Source organism: Triticum urartu, chromosome 3 (assembly GCF_003073215.2).
Source record: "Triticum urartu cultivar G1812 chromosome 3, Tu2.1, whole genome shotgun sequence".
NCBI lineage: Eukaryota > Viridiplantae > Streptophyta > Magnoliopsida > Poales > Poaceae > Triticum > Triticum urartu.
In genome coordinates, this window is record NC_053024.1 from 19,482,949 (window position 1) to 19,502,765 (window position 19,817).

A 19,817-nucleotide genomic window follows, 5' to 3' on the forward strand; every position below is an offset into this window, starting at 1 on the left:
TTGAGAGGAAATAAAACGTGGCTCTGAACTTCACTTGTGGATTGGCTATTATTGTTCAAGCAAATAGTCTATTATAGACGGTTGAATTATATTACAACTTCACAACAATTGAATTTCTGGGTGCTGTGCCAAGGCTTTGTGACTCTTATTACAGAATGGCAAACTTATTGAAGCGGTAATTTATGAGAAACTGGCGTGGCAACGGCAGCTACAATACCTTGCAGCCCCGTATGTATACACTTCATGTACAAAGTATAGCTCTTTTACTGTACGTATAACGGCATGGTATCTGCTTTCTTCTTGTCGAATATACGGTTGAGTATCAGCGCGAGTCTGACGCCGGCCTGTGCTAGTCTCTTCTCCACGACCGGGTAGCGGGTGAAGTAATAATCATCTGCATTTCGGAAGAGTTGGGTAACCATCCATGCATTAGCGCTGCATGTACTCTAGCCAGGCAGAACTCACAAGCACTGCTGTGAATGTGGACACATAATCACGTACCTCCGAGGGTAATGTTCTGCACCACATCCTTGTAGGCGTAGTTGCAGGACAAGTGTATGCTCTCGATCGCGTAGCTGCAACGTGGATTCGGTGCCATACCATGTCAAATATTGTGATCAAATTAGTTGCACACAGGACATGAACTGAAAGAAAGTGCAAGTGTTTGGATATGAATCCTACTCATTTGCGCAGGTCGCCCTTTTGTTGGCGCAGTTCTCCCAGTGGCCGACATCGTCGGACCATCCTTCCTGCAGTTCACGGCTAGCATTAGCATTAGTGTTTTTTTTTGAAAACAACATGGCTTTATTACTAAACGCGCGGGCAAATCGCCCATAACCCTATATATTGAGTATAAGGATTATTAGAAAGTATAGGATAGATTAGGATTTGGTCCTGTCTTGTCTTGTACTCCCTCCATCCTGAAATACTTGTCGGAGAAATGGATGAACCTAGACGTATTTTAGTTATAGATACATCCAATTTTATCCATTTCCCCGACAAATATTTCAGGACGGAGGGAGTACTTCAAATTAGTCTTTGTACTCCTGTATATATATGCACACGAGGCTCAAGCAATACAATCAACAATAATTTCATCAAATCTCTCTCTCCCTTCTAACATGGTATTAACCTAATCGATCCTAAACCCTAGCCGCCGCCGCTTCCGCACCCGCGCGGCGCCTCCGGGGCGGTCGGTCTACATGACCGCCGCCGGGGGCCACGCCGCCGTACCTAGGTTTCGTCCGCTGGTCGTGTTGACCGGCTGCCCTAAAGTCTTTTTCCCGATCCTTTGCTTCGGGTTTCTCTCGCCGATCGTTTTGATCGGTGCCTATTTTTTGGTTTTTCAATTTAAAATCGATTTATGTCGCCCGCCGTCATCGTCGACCCTCGCGCGCCTCCACTCCGACTTCGGCATCGACTACACTAGCGTCTTCTCCGACTCACAGGCCTTGCGTGCTACGCTGAGGCCCGGAACGGCCGCTGTCCACGCCTCCGTCCGCCTGTCGGTATGCGCTGACAGTCGTCGCCTTGATCCGATCAGGGATCCTACATCAAGTCAACCTCCATCCACTTCAAGCAGGATCGGACGGGACATACGTGCGTGGGTGCACCGGCTTTGCTCGCATGGCGTGCGTTGCGCTAGCCCGATCCGTGTTGTGTGCACGTTGGCTGATTGTTTGTATATACGTACAAATCAACTTCCTGTCCAGCACGTGTGGTCGTTGCTTAGTTGCATGCTCATGTGACGCGACCGCTGCAGAACCCGTCGTCTCCGTCTTCGCGTCCAGTCACTCCATCTTCATAGCATGTTTGGTCTGATCAGTTGTATACATGCCTCATCTACACCGTGTGATTGACCTGGTCCGTTGGTGTCGCGCCTTCGCAGGCGTCGTGAAGACCGTCCCGAATTCAGCATGCACCTCCATCAATTGAGCAACGGGTTGCTGCTGCGTCATCCCATCAGGCCGCAGCGCCGCCGTCCCGTGGTTTTTTCCCTGCTGCACCGACCTGCGTCACCGCTACGTTACCCCTTCGGACCATAGTGTCGCGGTCCGCGGTCCCAACCACCCCGAGGCATACGCTCCAGGCCGTCCCGTGGCTGCACCGACCCTCGCGCCGTCGCTACGTCATCCCATCCGGTCATAGCGAGCGTGGCACGCGGTCCACGCCGCTGTCCTAAGGCCGTCCCCGCGGCTGCACCGATTCACGAACCGCCGTTGCGTCGCCCTTTCGGGCCGCAGCGTCGCGGCCTGCGGTCCCCACCGTCGCCCCGACCCGCCTGCCGCCGCTACGTCGCCCCTTCGGGCCCTAGCGCCGCGGCCCGTGGTCCACTTCGCCGTTCCCGCACGCCAACTTCCCGTGGTATGCGCCGCGTCGTCTCCCTTGGCGCGAGAACGCCATTGTCTGCGCCGGTCTTCGTCACGCTGTCAGGATTCTTCGCCTACTTCGAGCATCGCCACCACGCCTCTAACCTAGCCGCCGCCGCCGCCGCTCTTCTTCGGCCGCTGCCGCCGCTACCCCCGTAGCCGCCGCAGCCGCCCGTCCACCCCATTTGTCTTCGTCCAGCTCCAGTCCGTCGCCAGCGTCGCTGTCATCTACCCCGACCGCTTCATTTACTTCGACAACCGCGGGCGACATTGGCCCCGCGTCGATTGGCCCGCAACCGTCGTCGAGTCATTCTTTGCTGGCCTCTCCGACTTCTTCGACATGGCGTATGGCTCGTGCAAGTCCCAGTCTACGCATGTCCGGTGTTGGCAACACCACCGCGTGCCTTCGTCCACGACGTGTCCCCGGGCCTGGCAAGCCTGGTGCCGGCGCAATGCGTCGTCAACAATGTTTTCTTCCTAGCGCACCCCTACTTTGACACCACTGCGCCCATGCTAACTCGGCGCCCCCTTGCGCCCGTGACTCCACGGCGACTTCCTCGACACCAGCTACCCCGACTCGACATCGACCACGGTATTCTTCGCACGGCTACCTCAATCACGGCTTCACCACCCATGCTCTCGGCTACATCGACAAACGTCACAAAGGGCTACCGCCTACTTGAGCAACCTCGTCGGTTTTCACTCCAGCCACGGCTCCGTGATGCATCGGTCGTTACGACTAGGGGTGGGGTGGGGGGGGGGGTGTCTGTTGGCTTACCTTCAGATTCTTCTCCAGTCTTATCGTCTGCCTCGCTACCGTTGTGACTGCCGGGGGATATTGAGTATAAGGATTATTAGAAAGTATATAATAGACTAGGATTTGGTCCTGCCTTGTCTTGTACTTGAAGTTGGTCTTTATACTGCTATATATATGCCCACGAGGCTCAAGCAATACAATCAACAATAATTACACCAAATCCATCTCTCCCTTCTAACAATTAGAAACACAAGAGAGCGGCCGGCAGTATTTTGAGTTGTTGGCAGTCTAGTGGTGTGCTCACCGTTAGGTTCGTCTGGAGGGCGCCCACCATGGTGTCCAGACTCTTGTTGTAGAAGTCCTTCATCACCGTGTCGATGATGCTAACGTCCCACACCTGCCAACACACACCAAACACTCCGAGAAGTTCAGTCCAGACCAGAAACCATACCAGCTCTGATGAACACGACTCCTGTGTGGCAGGGATACACGTACGTGGTGGAGGTTGGCCTTCCTGCGGTACCAGCGCACCATGATGGTGTTGCCGCCCTCGTCCTCCTCGTAGCCGACGTGCAGCGGCTGGTGCACGTCGCCCACGAAGTGTGCCAGGAACATCAGGCTCTCCGTCAGGTTGTCTGCGTTTCGATGCGAGCCAATGTTGTTAAGAAATCAGAATTATTGCGTGTTCTGACAGGAAGTAAGCTCATGGCACTTACATGAACTCTTGGGGGAGTCCCCGTAGGTGTAGAGCTGGTCCGTGTAGTTGTTGATGGCCCCGACGACGCACATCCCCTGTTGCCCGCGAGAGTTGTGGCAGTCCCCTGAAATTTACCCAGCCACATGAAATCACGCTTGGTTGATGCTCAACGGTCATAACAATTGTGCCCGCCCGGGCCCGGCGGTTCTCGCAGTCAGTGTCAGTCTCTGCTAGCTACTACACTGTCTAAAAAGCTAATTTTTTAAATAATACATTTTTTAAATTAATTAGTATAAATATTACGACTATATATTTATTTTCAAAAATAATACACCATCGGCCTGCTGCAGGCTGATTGGACCTAGTCGGCCCACCACAGGCCGATCGGCTTCCAGTCGGCCCGCAGCAAGCCGGCTGTGACTAATTGGGCCGACTTTCAGCCCGTGATGGGCTTCCAGTCGGCCCACCACTGGACGCCAATCAGCCCGTGATGGGCCGACTAGGTGCTTGTGGCCATTTTTCCTTTTCTGTTTTTGGTTTTAGTTGTTGTTTTCTATTTATTCTAGCTATCAAATGAATCTGGTTTGTGTTGAAACTTTTTGCATAAATTACTAGCAATATTAACATGCCACATATAAATTTTCATAATTTTTGAAAAACCACATATTTACATTTGTATTTGATAGCTCCTGGTGAATATAGATAGGGTTTAAATTTATTTATCCAAATTGGATTTTTTTATAAATATTAAAATATTGAGGAGAATAGTTTAAATTTTTTTTGTGAAACAATTCGAGGAATTTTTTTTTTGCTTATGAAACAATTTTTGTGAAACGATTTGAGGAACATAAGCCAAAAAAGTATTCTCACATTGTTTCATAAGCCAAAAAATAATTTTCCTCAAATTGTTTCACAAAAATTGTTTCAAATTGTTTCATAAGCCAAAAAAGTATTCTCAAATTGTTTCATAGAAAATTTCAAACTATTCTCCTAGATATTTTAACATCTATAAAATAAAAGAAAATCAATTTGTATAGATAAATTTAAATCCTATCTATATTCACCAGGAGCTATCTAATACAATTGTAAATATGTTGTTTTCCAAAAATTATGAAAATTTAGATATGGCTTGTTAATATTGCTAGTAATTTATGCAAAAAGTTTCAACACAAACCAGATTCATTTGATAGATAGAATAAATAGAAAACAACAACTAAAACCAAAAACAGAAAAATAAAAATGGCCATATGCACCTAGTCGGCCCGCAGCAAGCCGACTGGAACTAATTGGTTCGCAGCAAGCCAATCGGCCTACAGTGGGCCGACTAGGCGATGTATTATTTTTAAAAATAAAAATATCGGCGTAATATTTATGCAAATTAATTGAAAATGTATTATTTAAAATAGCGTCTAAAAACATCTTGTATTTTTTTTATTTCACTCCCTGGTCTAGTCGTCGCGACATCAGATTATTTGTTCATTTGGACGACCACGTCCACATGTAACATATGCAGTAATTGTGCGCCTCACGTTGCAACACATGCAATAATAGGATAATATGTGGACACATTCATCATCATCCATGTGATTGTCACTGCGATTGCTGTCGCTGGCGTCGTGGCCGTGGGCAAGGCCACATGCGCGTGGGGAAGATAACAAGTACTTATATTTGTTACAGCGACATTTTGTCATCGCCAGATCAGATCAGATAGCAGCAGACCGGCCTCATTTGCCCACGTGCAGCTATTCAAGTGATATGAGGATGAGGAAAACGACCTGTTCGGCGGAGCGGTGTGGATGGAATCGTGTGTGTGTGTGTGTGTGTGTGTGTGCGTGTGTGTGTGTGTGTGTGTGTGAAGCAAGCAAACTACGTAATTAATCTCACCCTCTCCAACAAGCAACATCGCCGGTCGGTCGGTCCCGGATCGTGAGCTAGCATATGCGGTCGGGATGTGCAAGCAAAGGATCTGCCGATACCTCCCTCATACATATAGCCAATCTTATCTCAAAAAATCATTTCTTCTTATATGGTACCCCTTCGTTCACAAATATAATATATTTTGAATATTTCAATATGAACTACATACTCGCAGAAATGAATGAACAAACACACTAAAACGTGTCTATGCACATCCAATTAAAAAAAGTTACTAAAACATCTTTATGTCCATGAATGAACGGAGGGAGCACTACTAAGATTGTTTATATTACTTTATGTTGTATACAAAATGTGTATATTTTTCCTTTTGCTTTTAGCTAACGCCCCCCCCCCCCCCCCCCCCCCCCCCCCCCCCTTCCGGTCGTACATTCTTCCGTATTTCTCAACAATATTAGTGCATTTTCTTTGTTTTAGTTTTTTTTTTGCCATTTTGCTAATTGTATGTCGATGTTTTTTTTTCCTTTGTAAATCTCGACCCTCTAAAACTGCACATTTGTTGGACTAACTTTGCAAGTTTGATGGCAACACAACATGCTTCTTTACCAAAAATTAAAACGAAACAAACATTTACTATGATATTACTGCGCTTTTTTTCGAGATAATGTTACTGCACTTCTAGTCTGCCGGTTAGTATATATGAAGTTATAGGTTATGATAAAGAACGGCTGGGTGTTGATCAAAAGACTTACAAAGTAGAACGTGAGATAGAAAAATCAAGTAAGATTTAAAGACAATTTCAATATTTCCATGCGAAAAAGGGCAGGCGCATACATAATTGACTTACAATAAATAATTCTAGACATTTGTTCAATAGCAAAACCGTTGGTTTCATAGGGACGTGTGTATTTTTTATTGAACTCTACATGTGTTGTCAGAAAATAAAATAAAAACACTTTCTTGCTTTTTTTTTGCGAGGGAAAAACATTTTCTTGCTGGTTTAACATGCAGTGCTATATACTCCCTCAGTTTCTCAATATAAGTTTTCCTAAAAATTTCAACAAGTGACTAGACATGGAGCAAAATGAGTCAATCTACACTTTAAAATATGTCTACATACATCCGTATGTTGTATTCCATTTGAAATGTTTAAAAAAGACTTATATTTAGAAACGGGGTGAGTATACTACTAATGGCGCGTGAATAAACTCTGTTCGGTTTATACTACGAGAAACGAGTAACTGAAGTAGAAAGAAAGGCAGGCAGAGGCGAGGGAGAAGAGAACTGACGTGAGGACTTGAAGTTGCAGACGTTGGGGGTGTTGGCGTAGTGGAGCGGGCTGGCCCAGTGGTAGCGGAAGCGCATGGTGTCCGCCCACGGGCACATCGTCGATAGCTCTCCGCCGGCCGACTCCGGCAGCAGCTCCTGCACCGCCGCCGCCGCCTCCTCCGACAGGTACTTCTCGGCGATCTTGCAGACCATGATGTGGCCCTCCTTGCCCCAGGCGTCGGCACGGCGGGGCGCGGAGGCGGCCAGCAGCGCCACGAGGAGAAGGAGCAGCAGCGGATGCGGGCGAGGTGCCGCCATCTCCCTCTGCTCTGCTGCTTGCTTCTTTGGCGGACGACGGGAGCAGGGGAGGAGCTGGGTGCCTCTGCTCTGCGGGCTTGGGCTGCCTTTATGTAATTCTCGGGGTCTCGCCGGCCACGGGGTAACAACGTAGCGTCGTCGTTGGGGTCTCTCTCTGTGGCTAGATTTGGGCCCTGGATCGGACAAGGAAGGACGACATCCACATCATCAATCATACACGATGCAAAGATAAGGGAAAGGCGAAAAATGTGGCTGGCTGCACAAGGTGACAACTGAACCAGACTAATGGTTTCCTTTCCCTCCCCAATCTTCTCTCGAGACGGATGGATAAGGCTACAGGGGCGACGGGATGAGGTTGCAGACGAGGTCGGGATGAGGTTGCGCCTCACTCACCGTGTCAGCTCTTGCTCCCTTGTTCACAGGCCCTGTGCCTCCTCCTCGGTTTGGCCCCGAGCTCCAGCCCCATCCATGGCCGCCGGCCCCTTCGACCACCGACAACCACCACCACTTCACCCCTGGCCAACTCTATTCAATGCAACAAAAAAAAAGGCAACATCATCCATGCTGCGAAACTTTTCTTTCGCAATATCACCTATGTTACGAGGTGAAGACAAAATAATAATTCTACAACATTGCCTCACCTCGGTCGCAAAGGTTTCCGCAACATTATCTCTGTTGCATAAGTTTCTGCAACATAATCTTTGTTGCATACCTCATCGGCCGAATCTAACTGCTATTTTGTATTGAATCCAACGGTTCGTGACCCGGCTGATCTCTTTTCAAAGGACCAGTCGGCTAACATGTAGCACGGCCATAAATATAAAGATGCAAGATAATGTGGAGGCTAAAATTATTCACGAGAACCGTGAATGAATGTTGAAGCTCATAGCATGGTTAAAGCTATGTCTACTTTATCTTTTGGTCGTCACGTTAGGCTGTCTGATAGACCAATCCCTTCCATGTAACCCCTCCATGAAACCCAAACGATAAATGATTACTACATGCAGTGACAGAACTAACATCCAACCAACGGGTGCATGACGTCACCTAAGAACCACAGTCTCTAATTTATACGACGTACATTATTATTATTATTCTATAACAAGCCGTGCATTGCAACGAGAAATAGAAAATATCATAATCTCCAATGGCCATGACCATATTTTGCTGCATCACCAAGATACACCATCACTCTCATTTTCGTGATATCGTGAGCAATTTTTGAAAATCACTGAACATATCTGAATTTGTGATTTTTTTAAATTCTTGAACATTTTCACATATTTCGAATATTTTCTAAAATCATGAACATTTTTTGAATTCATGAACGTTTTATACTGTTTTCGAAAATATTTTAAAAATTGTGATCATTTTTAAAACATTTTTCTTGAATAGACGAATATTTCTAGAATCAACAATTTTTCTGAAAATTTGGTGGAACAATTTGTGAAATTCACAAACATTTTTTTGATTTAACAAACAATTTTCAAAATGCATGATCATTTTTTTAATCAGCGAACATTTTATGAATCAATAAACTATTTTGTAAGTCACAAACAGTTTTTGAATTCTGAGGATATTTTTCTATTCATGAACATTTTTTGTATTGGCGATTTTTTTTTCATTTTGATTAACATTTTTTAATACATGAACTTAAAAAAATCATAATTTTAGTTTCCTAAACATTGTTTTTCAAAACTGTGAACTTTTTTGAATATGTAAACATTTTTTAAAAACCACGAACATTTTCCGAGCCCACAATCATCTATGAATTATTAAATATTTTATTTCAAAATTCATATTTTTTAATTTTCGAATCATTTTTGAAGTCTCAAATTATTTAAAGTGGAAGAAACAAGGAGGGAAAAGGTAAACACAAAAACATGCCATCAGGACATGGGTCAACCCAAACTGGTGCGCTTCCTTTTGTCCCAGCGCGCAAATCACGGTATAGGAGGGCATGGGCCGGCCTAGTTGCATTCCCATGTGTGAAACTTTTTTTTATCACTTATAGATGGCCCCGGTGGGTAGTATTTTGTAATTTTAGGGACAATTTCGGTGATGTACGGCCAGAAGCAATAATTCTTTTATTGTTAGGTATATATATAGGAAAAATTCATTTTATCACCTAGGAGTGGTCATCTCACATGTCTCAAATACTACCATGTGGCACTATATATAATACTTTATCATCTTAAATATGTTAATATACTATATATAAGATAGTTCAAAGTGAGTTATATGAAGTTTGCAAGTTGGCCCATAATTTTTATTATATTTTTAAAATATATACATATTTGTACGTAAAAAGAAGCACACTTAAAAAACGATACATACTACCTAAAAAGTAATATATATATATATATATATATATATATATATATATATATATATACTACGTAAACATTCTTATATACTACATAGTACGCATATATACTCTTCAATTTGATAGATACTACATACTCCCTCTTTCTATATTAGGGTCTAATGCGTTTTTCGAGGCTATTTTTTTTGCGGAAAAACTTGTTGGGGAACATAGTAATTTTAAAAAGTTTCCTACGCACACGCAAGATCATGGTGATGCATAGCAACGGGAAGGGAGAGTGTGTCCACGTATCCTCGTAGACCGAAAGCGGAAGCGTTAGCACAACGCGGTTGATGTAGTCGTACATCTTCACGATCCGACCGATCAAGTACCGAACGTACGGCACCTCTGAGTTCTGCACACGTTCAACTCGATGACGTTCCTCGAACTCCGATCCAGCCGAGTGTTGAGGGAGAGTTTCGTCAGCACGACGGCGTGGTGACGATGATGATGTTCTACCGACGCAGGGCTTCGCCTAAGCACCGCTACGATATGATCGAGGTGGATTATGGTGGAGGGGGGCACCGCACACGGCTAAGAGATCAAGAGATCAATTGTTGTGTCTATGGGGTGCCCCCTGGCCATGTATATAAAGGAGTGGAGGAGGGGAGGGGCCGGCCCTCTCTATGGCGCGCCCTAGGGGAGTCCTACTCCCATCGGGAGTAGGATTCCCCCTTTCCTAGTAGAACTAGGAGCCCTTCCAAGTAGTAGGAGTAGGAGAGAAGGAAAGGGAAAAGAGAAGAGAAGGAAGGAGGGGGCGCAACGCCTGCCTCTCTCTCTTTCCCCTAAAGCCTAATAAGGCTCATACACTCCCCGGCGAATTCCCGTACCTCTCCGGTACTCCGATAAATAGCCGAATCACTCGGAACCTTTCCGATGTCCGAATATAGTCGTCCAATATATCGATCTTTACGTCTCAACCATTTCGAGACTCCTCGTCATGTCCCCAATCTCATCCGGGACTCCGAACTTCCTTCGGTACATCAAAACACATAAACTCATAATATAACCATCATCGAACTTTAAGCGTGCGGACCCTACAGGTTCGAGAACTATGTAGACATGACCGAGACACGTCTCTGGTCAATAACCAATAGCGGAACCTGGATGCTCATATTGGCTCCTACATATTCTACGAAGATCTTTATCGGTCAAACTGCATAACAACATATGTTGTTTCCTTTGTCATCAGTATGTTACTTGCCCGATATTCGATCGTCGGTATCTCAATACCTAGTTCAATCTCGTTACCGGCAAGTCTCTTTACTCGTTCCATAATACATCATCCCGCAACTAACTCATTAGTTGCAATGCTTGGAAGGCTTATAGTGATATGCATTACCGAGTGGGCCCAGAGATACCTCTTCGACAATCGGAGTGACAAATCCTAATCTTGAAATACGCCAACCCAACAAGTACCTTCGGAGACACCTGTAGAGCACCTTTATAATCATCCAGATACGTTGTGACGTTTGGTGGCACACAAAGTGTTCCTCCGGTAAACAGGAGTTGCATAATCTCATAGTCATAGGAACATGTATAAGTCATGAAGAAAGCAATAGCAACAAACTAAACAATCAAGTGCTAAGCTAACAGAATGGGTCAATAATCTAGTTCACATCGCCATGTGATTAACACCCAAACAGTACTAAGGTGTGATCATGTTTTGCTTGTGAGAGAAGTTTAGTCAATGGGTCTGCAACATTCAGATCCGTATGTATTTTGCAAATTTCTATGTCAATAATGCTCTGCACGGAGCTACTCTAGCTAATTGCTCCCACTTTCAATATGTATCCAGATTGAGACTTAGAGTCATCTGGATCAGTGTCGAAATTTGCATCGACGCAACCCTTTATGACGAACCTTTTTGTCACTTCCATAATCGAGAAACATATCCTTATTTCACTAAGGATAATTTTAACTGTTGTCCAGTGATCTACTCCTAGATCACTATTGTACTCCCTTGCCAAAATCATTGTAGGGTATACAATAGATCTGGTACATAGCATGGCATATTTTATAGAACCTATGGCCAAGGCATAGGGAATGACTTTCATTCTCTTTCTATCTTCTGCCGTGGTCGGGCTTTGAGTCTTACTCAGTTTCACACCTTGTAACACAGGCAAAAAAAAATTCTTTGACTTGTTCCATTTTGAACTACTTCAAAATCTTGTCAAGGTATGTACTCATTGAAAAACTTATCAAGCGTCTTGATCTATCTCTATAGATCTTGATGCTCAATATGTAAGCAGCTTCATCGAGGTCTTTCTTTGAAAAACTCTTTTCAAACACTCCTTTATGCTTTGCAGAATAATTCTACATTATCTCCGATCAACAATATGTCATTCACATATACTTATCATAAATGTTGTAGTGCTCTCACTCACTTTCTTGTAAATACAGGCTTCACTGTAAGTCTGTATAAAACTATATGCTTTGATCAACTTATCAAAGCGTATATTCCAACTCTAAGATGCTTGCACCAGTCCATAGATGGATCACTGGAGCTTGCATATTTTGTTAGCATCTTTAGGATTGACAAAACATTCTGGTTGCATCATATACAACTCTTCTTTAATAAATCCATTAAGGAATGCAATTTTGTTTATCCATTTGCCAGATTTCATAAAATGCGGCAATTGCTAACATGATTCGGACAGACTTAAGCATAGATACGAGTGAGAAACTCTCATCGTAGTGAACACCTTGAACTTGTCAAAAACCTTTTGCGACAATTCTAGCTTTGTAGATAGTAACACTACTATCAGCATCCGTCTTCCTCTTGAAGATCCATTTAATCTCAATGGCTCGCCGATCAATGGGCAAGTCAATCAAAGTCCATACTTTGTTCTCATACATGGATCTCATCTCAGATTTCATGGCCTCAAGCCATTTCGCGGAATCTGGGCTCATCATCGCTTCCTCATAGTTCGTAGGTTCGTCATGGTCAAGTAACATGACCTCCAGAACAGGATTACCGTACCACTCTGGTGCGGATCTCACTTTGGTTTACCTACGAGGTTCGGTAGTAACTTGATCTGAAGTTACATGATCATCATCATTAGCTTCCTCACTAATTGGTGTAGTAGTCACAGGAATAGATTTCTGTGATGAACTACTTTCCAATAAGGGAGCAGGTACAGTTACCTCATCAAGTTCTACTTTCCTCCCACTCACTTCTTTCGAGAGAAACTCCTTCTCTAGAAAGGATCCATTCTCAACAATTAATAACTTGCCTTCGGATCTGTGATAGAAGGTGTACCCAACATTTTCTTTTGGGTATCCTATGAAGACACACTTCTCCGATTTGGGTTTGAGCTTATCAGGTTGAAACTTTTTCACATAAGCATTGCAACCTCAAACTTTAAGAAACGACAGCTTAGGTTTCTTGCCAAACCATAGTTCATACGGTGTCGTCTCAACGGATTTAGATGGTGCCCTATTTAACATGAATGTAGCTGTCTCTAATGCATAACCCCAAAACGATAGTGGTAAATCGGTAAGAGACATCATAGATCGCACCATATCTAATAAAGTATGGTTACGACATCTGGACACACCATTACACTGTGGTGTTCCAGGTGGCGTGAGTAGTGAAACTATTTCACATTGTTTTAACTGAAGGCCAAACTCGTAACTGAAATATTTTACTTCTGCGATCATATCGTAGAAACTTTTATTTTTGTTATGATGATTCTCCACTTCACTCTAAAATTCTTTGAACTTTTCAAATGTTTCCGACTTGTGTTTCATCAAGTAGATATACTCATAACTGCTCAAATCATCTGTGAAGATCAGAAAACAATGATACCTGCCGCGAGCCTCAATATTCATCGGACCACATACATCATTATGTATGATTTCCAACAAATGTGTTGCTCGCTCCATTGTTCCGGAGAACGGAGTCTTAGTCATCTTGCCCATGAGGCATGGTTCGCAAGCATCAACTGATTCATAATCAAGTGATTCCAAAAGCCCATCAGCATGGATTTTCTTCATGCGCTTTACACCAATATGACCTAAACGGCAGTGCCACAAATAAGTTGCACTATCATTTTTAACTTTGCATATTTTGGCTTCAATATTATAAAAATGTGTATCACCACGATCGAGATCCAACAAACCATTTTCATTTGGTGTATGACCATAGAAGGTTTTATTCATGTAAACAGAACAACAATTATTATCTAACTTACATGAATAACCGTATTGCAATAAACATGATCCAATCATATCCATGCTCAACGCAAACACTAAATAACATTTATTTTAGGTTTAGCACTAATCCCGAAAGTATAGGGAGTGTGCAATGATGATCATATCAATCTTGGAACCATTTCCAATACACATCGTCACTTCACCCATAACTAGTCTCTGTTCATTCTGCAACTCCCGTTTCGAGTTACTATTCTTAGCAACTGAACCAGTATCAAATACCGAGGGGTTGCTATAAACACTAGTAAAGTACACATCAATAACATGTATATCGAATATAGATTTGTTCACTTTTCCATCCTTCTTATCCACCAAATACTTGGGGTAGTTCCGCTTCCAGTGACCAGTCCCTTTGTAGTAGAAGCACTTAGTTTCAGGCTTAGGTCCAGACTTAGGCTTCTTCTTGAGCAGCAACTTGCTTGCCGTTCTTCTTGAAGTTCCCCTTTATTCCCTTTGTCCCTGAGGGAGTCCTGGATTAGTGGGTCTCCGGACAGCCGGATTATATCCTTCGGCCGGACTGTTAGACTATGAAGATACAAGATTGAAGACTTCGTCTCGTGTCTGGATGGGACTCTACTTGGCGTGGAAGGCAAGCTAGGCAATACGGATATGTATATCTCCTCCTTTGTAACCGACCTTGTGTAACCCTAACCCTCTCCGTTGTCTATATAAACCGAAGGGTTTTAGTCCGTAGAACAACAACCATAACATACAATCATACCATAGGCTAGCTTCTAGGGTTTAGCCTCTCTGATCTCGTGGTAGATCTACTCTTGTGTTAGGGAACGTAGTAATTTCAAAAAATTTCCTACGCACATGCAAGATCATGGTGATGCATAGCAACGAGAGGGGAGAGTGTGATCTACGTACCCTTGTAGACCGACAGCGGAAGCGTTATGACAACGCGGTTGATGTAGTCGTACGTCTTCACGGCCCGACCGATCAAGCACCGAAACTACGGCACCTCCGAGTTTTAGCACACGTTCAGCTCGATGACGATCCCCGGACTCCGATCCAGCAAAGTGTCGGGGAAGAGTTCCGTCAGCACGATGGCGTGGTGACGATCTTGATGTTCTACCGTCGCATGGCTTCGCCTAAGCACCGCTACAATATTATCGAGGATTATGGTGGAAGGGGCACCGCACACGGCTAAGAAAACGATCACGTGGATCAACTTATGTGTCTAGGGGTGCCCCCTGCCCCCGTATATAAAGGAGAAAGGGGAGGAGGCCGGCCGGCCCTATAGGCGCGCCAAGGAGGAGTCCTCCTCCTAGTAGGAGTAGGACTCCTACTAGGAGGGGGAAGGAAGTGGGGAGGGAGAAGGAAAGGGGGGCGCCGCCCCCCTCTCCTAGTCCAATTCGGACCAGGGGGGAGGAGGCACGCGGCCCACCCTGGCTGCCCTTCTCTTTCTCCACTAAGGCCCATATGGCCCATTACTTCTCCGGGGGGGGGGGGGTTCCGGTAACCCTCCGGTACTCCGATTTTCTCTAAAATCACCCGGAACACTTCCGGTGTCCGAATATAGCCATCCAATATATCAATCTTTATGTCTCGACCATTTCAAGACTCCTCGTTATGTCCGTGATCACATCTGGGACTCCGAACTAACTTTGGTACATCAAAACTCATAAACTCATAATATAACTGTCATCGAAACCTTAAGCGTGCGGACCCTACGGGTTCGAGAACAATGTAGACATGACCGAGACATGTCTCCAGTCAATAGCAAATAGTGGAACCTGGATGCTCATATTGGCTCCTACATATTCTACGAAGATCTTTATCGGTCAGACCGCATAACAACATACGTTGTTCCCTTTGTCATCGGTATGTTACTTGCCCGAGATTCGATCGTCGGTATCTCAATACCTAGTTCAATCTCGTTACCGGCAAGTCTCTTTACTCGTTTCGTAATACATCATATCGCAACTAACTCATTAGTTGCAATGCTTGCAAGGCTTATGTGATGTGCATTACCGAGAGGGCCCAGAGATACCTCTCTGACAATCGGAGTGACAAATCCTAATCTCGAAATACGCCAACCCAACATTTACCTTTGGAGACACCTGTAGAGCTCCTTTATAATCACCCAGTTACATTGTGACGTTTGGTAGCACACAAAGTGTTCCTCCGGCAAACGGGAGTTGCATAATCTCATAGTCATAGGAACATGTATAAGTCATGAAGAAAGCAATAGCAACATACTAAACGATCGGGTGCTAAGCTAATGGAATGGGTCATGTCAATCACATCATTCTCCTAATAATGTGATCCCGTTAATCAAATGACAACACATGTCTATGGTTAGGAAACATAACCATCTTTGATTAATGAGCTAGTCAAGTAGAGGCATACTAGTGACTTTTAGTTTGTCTATGTATTCACACAAGTATTATGTTTCCGGATAATACAATTCTAGCATGAATAATAAACATTTATTATGATATAAGGAAATAAAATAATAACATTATTATTGCCTCTAGGGCATATTTCCTTCAGTCTCCCACTTGCACTAGAGTCAATAATCTAGATTACACAGTAATGATTCTAACACACATGGAGCTTTGGTGCTGATCATGTTTTGCTCGTGGAAGAGGCTTAGTCAACGGGTCTGCAACATTCGGATCCGTATGTATCTTGCAAATCTCTATGTCTCCCACCTGGACTAGATCCCGGATGGAATTGAAGCGTCTCTTGATGTCCTTGGTTCTCTTGTGAAATCTGGATTCCTTTGCCAAGGCAATTGCACCAGTATTGTCACAAAAGATTTTCATTGGACCCGATGCACTAGGTATGACACCTAGATCGGATATGAACTCCTTCATCCAGACTCCTTCGTTTGCTGCTTCCGAAGCAGCAATGTACTCCGCTTCACATGTAGATCCCGCCACAACGCTTTGTTTAGAACTGCACCAACTGACAGCTCCACCGTTTAATGTAAACACGTATCCGGTTTGCGATTTAGAATCGTCCAGATCAGTGTCAAAGCTTGCATCAACGTAACCATTTACTATTAGCTCTTTGTCACCTCCATATATGAGAAACATATCCTTAGTCCTTTTCAGGTATTTCAGGATGTTCTTGACTGCTGTCTAGTGATCCACTCCTGGATTACTTTGGTACCTCCCTGGTAGACTTATAGCAAGACACACATCAGGTCTGGTACACAGCATTGCATACATGATAGAGCCTATGGCTGAAGCATAGGGAACATCTTTAATTTTCTCTCTATCTTCTACATTGGTCGGGCATTGAGTCTTACTCAATTTCACACCTTGTAACACAGGCAAGAATCCTTTCTTTGCTTGATCCATTTTGAACTTCTTCAAAATTTTGTCTAGGTATGTGCTTTGTGAAAGTCCAATTAAGCGTCTTGATCTATCTCTATAGATCTTAATGCCCAATATGTAAGCAGGTTCACCGAGGTCTTTCATTGAAAAACTCTTATTCAAGTATCCCTTTATGCTATTCAGAAATTCTATATCATTTCCGATTAGTAATATGTCATCTACATATAATATCAGAAATGCTACAGAGCTCCCACTCACTTTCTTGTAAATACAGGCTTCTCCAAAAGTTTGTACAAAACCAAATGCTTTGATCACACTATCAAAGCGTTTATTCCAACTCCGAGAAGCTTGAACCAGTCCATAAATGGATCGCTGGAGCTTGCATACTTTGTTAGCTCCCTTTGGATCGACAAAACCTTCCGGTTGCATCATATACAACTCTTCTTCCAGAAATCCATTCAGGAATGCAGTTTTGACATCCATCTGCCAAATTTCATAATTATAAAATGCGGCAACTGCTAACATGATTCGGACAGACTTACGCATCGCTACGGGTGAGAAGGTCTCATCGTAGTCAATCCCTTGAACTTGTCGAAAACCTTTTGTGACAAGTCGAGCTTTGTAGACAGTAATATTACCGTCAGCGTCAGTCTTCTTCTTGAAGATCCATTTATTCTTAATTGCTTGCCGATCAATGGACAAGTCAACCAAAGTCCATACTTTGTTCTCATACATGGATCCCATCTCAGATTTCATGGCTTCAAGCCATTTTGCGGAATCTGGGCTCACCATCACTTCTTCATAGTTTGTAGGTTCATCATGATCTAGTAGCATGACTTCCAGAACAGGATTACCGTACCACTCTGGTGCGGATCTTACTCTGGTTGATCTACGAGGTTCAGTGGTATCTTGTTCTGAAGTTTCATGATCATCATCATTAGCTTCCTCACTAATTGGTGTAGGTGTCATAGAAACTGGTTTATGTGATGTACTACTTTCCAATAAGGGAGCAGGTACAGTTACCTCATCAAGTTCTACTTTCCTCCCACTCACTTCTTTCGAGAGAAACTCCTTCTCTAGAAAGTTTCCGAATTTAGCAACAAAAGTCTTGCCTTCGGATCTGTGATAGAAGGTGTATCCAATAGTTTCCTTTGGATACCCTATGAAGACACATTTCTCCGATTTGGGTTCGAGCTTACCAGGTTGAAGCTTTTTCACATGAGCATCGCAACCCCAAACTTTCAGAAACGACAACTTTGGTTTCTTGCTAAACCACAGTTCATAAGGCGTCGTCTCAACGGATTTTGATGGTGCCCTATTTAACGTGAATGCGGCCGTCTCTAGAGCATATCCCCAAAACGATAGCGGTAAATCAGTAAGAGACATCATAGATCGCACCATATCTAGTAAAGTACGATTACGACGTTCGGACACACCATTACGCTGTGGTGTTCCGGGTGGCGTGAGTTGCGAAACTATTCCGCATTGTTTCAAATGTGCACCAAACTCGTAAATCAAATATTCTCCTCCACGATCAGATCGTAGGAATTTTATTTACTTGTTACGATGATTTTCAACTTCACTCTGAAATTCTTTGAACTTTTCAAACGTTTCAGACTTATGTTTCATTAAGTAGATATACCCATATCTGCTTAAGTCATCTGTGAAGGTGAGAAAATAACGATATCCGCCATGAGCCTTAACATTCATCGGACCATATACATGTGTATGTATGATTTCCAACAAATCTGTTGCTCTCTCCATAGTACCGGAGAATGGTGTTTTTGTCATCTTATCCATAAGGCACGGTTCGCAAGTACCAAGTGATTCATAATCAAGTGGTTCCAAAAGTCCATCAGTATGGAGTTTCTTCATGCGCTTTACACCGATATGACCCAAACGGCAGTGCCACAAATAAGTTGCACTATCATTATCAACTCTGCATCTTTTGGCTTCAACATTATGAATATGTGTGTCACTACTATCGAGATTTAATAAGAATAGACCACTCTTTAAGGGTGCATGACCATAAAAGATATTACTCATATAAATAGAACAACCATTATTCTCTGATTTAAATGAATAACCGTCTCGCATCAAACAAGATCCAGATATAATGTTCATGCTTAACGCTGGCACCAAATAACAATTATTTAGGTCTAATACTAATCCCAAAGGTAGATGTAGAGGTAGCGTGCCGACCGCGAACACATCGACTTTGGAACCATTTCCCACGCGCATCGTCACCTCGTCCTTAGCCAATCTTCGCTTAATCCGTAGTCCCTGTTTCGAGTTGCAAATGTTAGCAACAGAACCAGTATCAAATACCCAGGTGCTACTGCGAGCATTAGTAAGGTACACATTAATAACATGTATATCACATATACCTCTGTTCACCTTGCCATCCTTCTTATCCGCCAAATACTTGGGGCAGTTCCGCTTCCAGTGACCAGTCTGCTTGCAGTAGAAGCACTCAGTTTCAGGCTTAGGTCCAGGTTTGGGTTTCTTCTCTTGAGTAGCAACTTGCTTGCTGTTCTTTTTGAAGTTCCCCTTCTTCTTTCCTTTGCCCTTTTTCTTGAAACTAGTGGTCTTGTTGACCATCAACACTTGATGCTCCTTCTTGATTTCTACCTCCGCAGCTTTCAGCATTGCGAAGAGCTCG

At 43.7% G+C, this 19,817-nt stretch overlaps 1 protein-coding gene across 1 annotated transcript; it reads right to left on the reverse strand.

The window, feature by feature from the left end:
• Nucleotides 1–7,384, reverse strand: LOC125542446 (endonuclease 2-like). The gene is made up of 7 exons (XM_048705492.1): nucleotides 6,988–7,384; nucleotides 3,843–3,947; nucleotides 3,622–3,761; nucleotides 3,431–3,523; nucleotides 682–749; nucleotides 502–575; nucleotides 1–394 (listed from the first exon to the last, which is right to left on the reverse strand). Exons 1-7 carry the CDS (start codon nucleotides 7,283–7,285, stop codon nucleotides 264–266), a joined length of 909 nt encoding a protein of 302 aa, XP_048561449.1. The 5' UTR covers nucleotides 7,286–7,384; the 3' UTR covers nucleotides 1–263.
• Nucleotides 7,385–19,817: the final 12,433 nt, after the last annotated feature.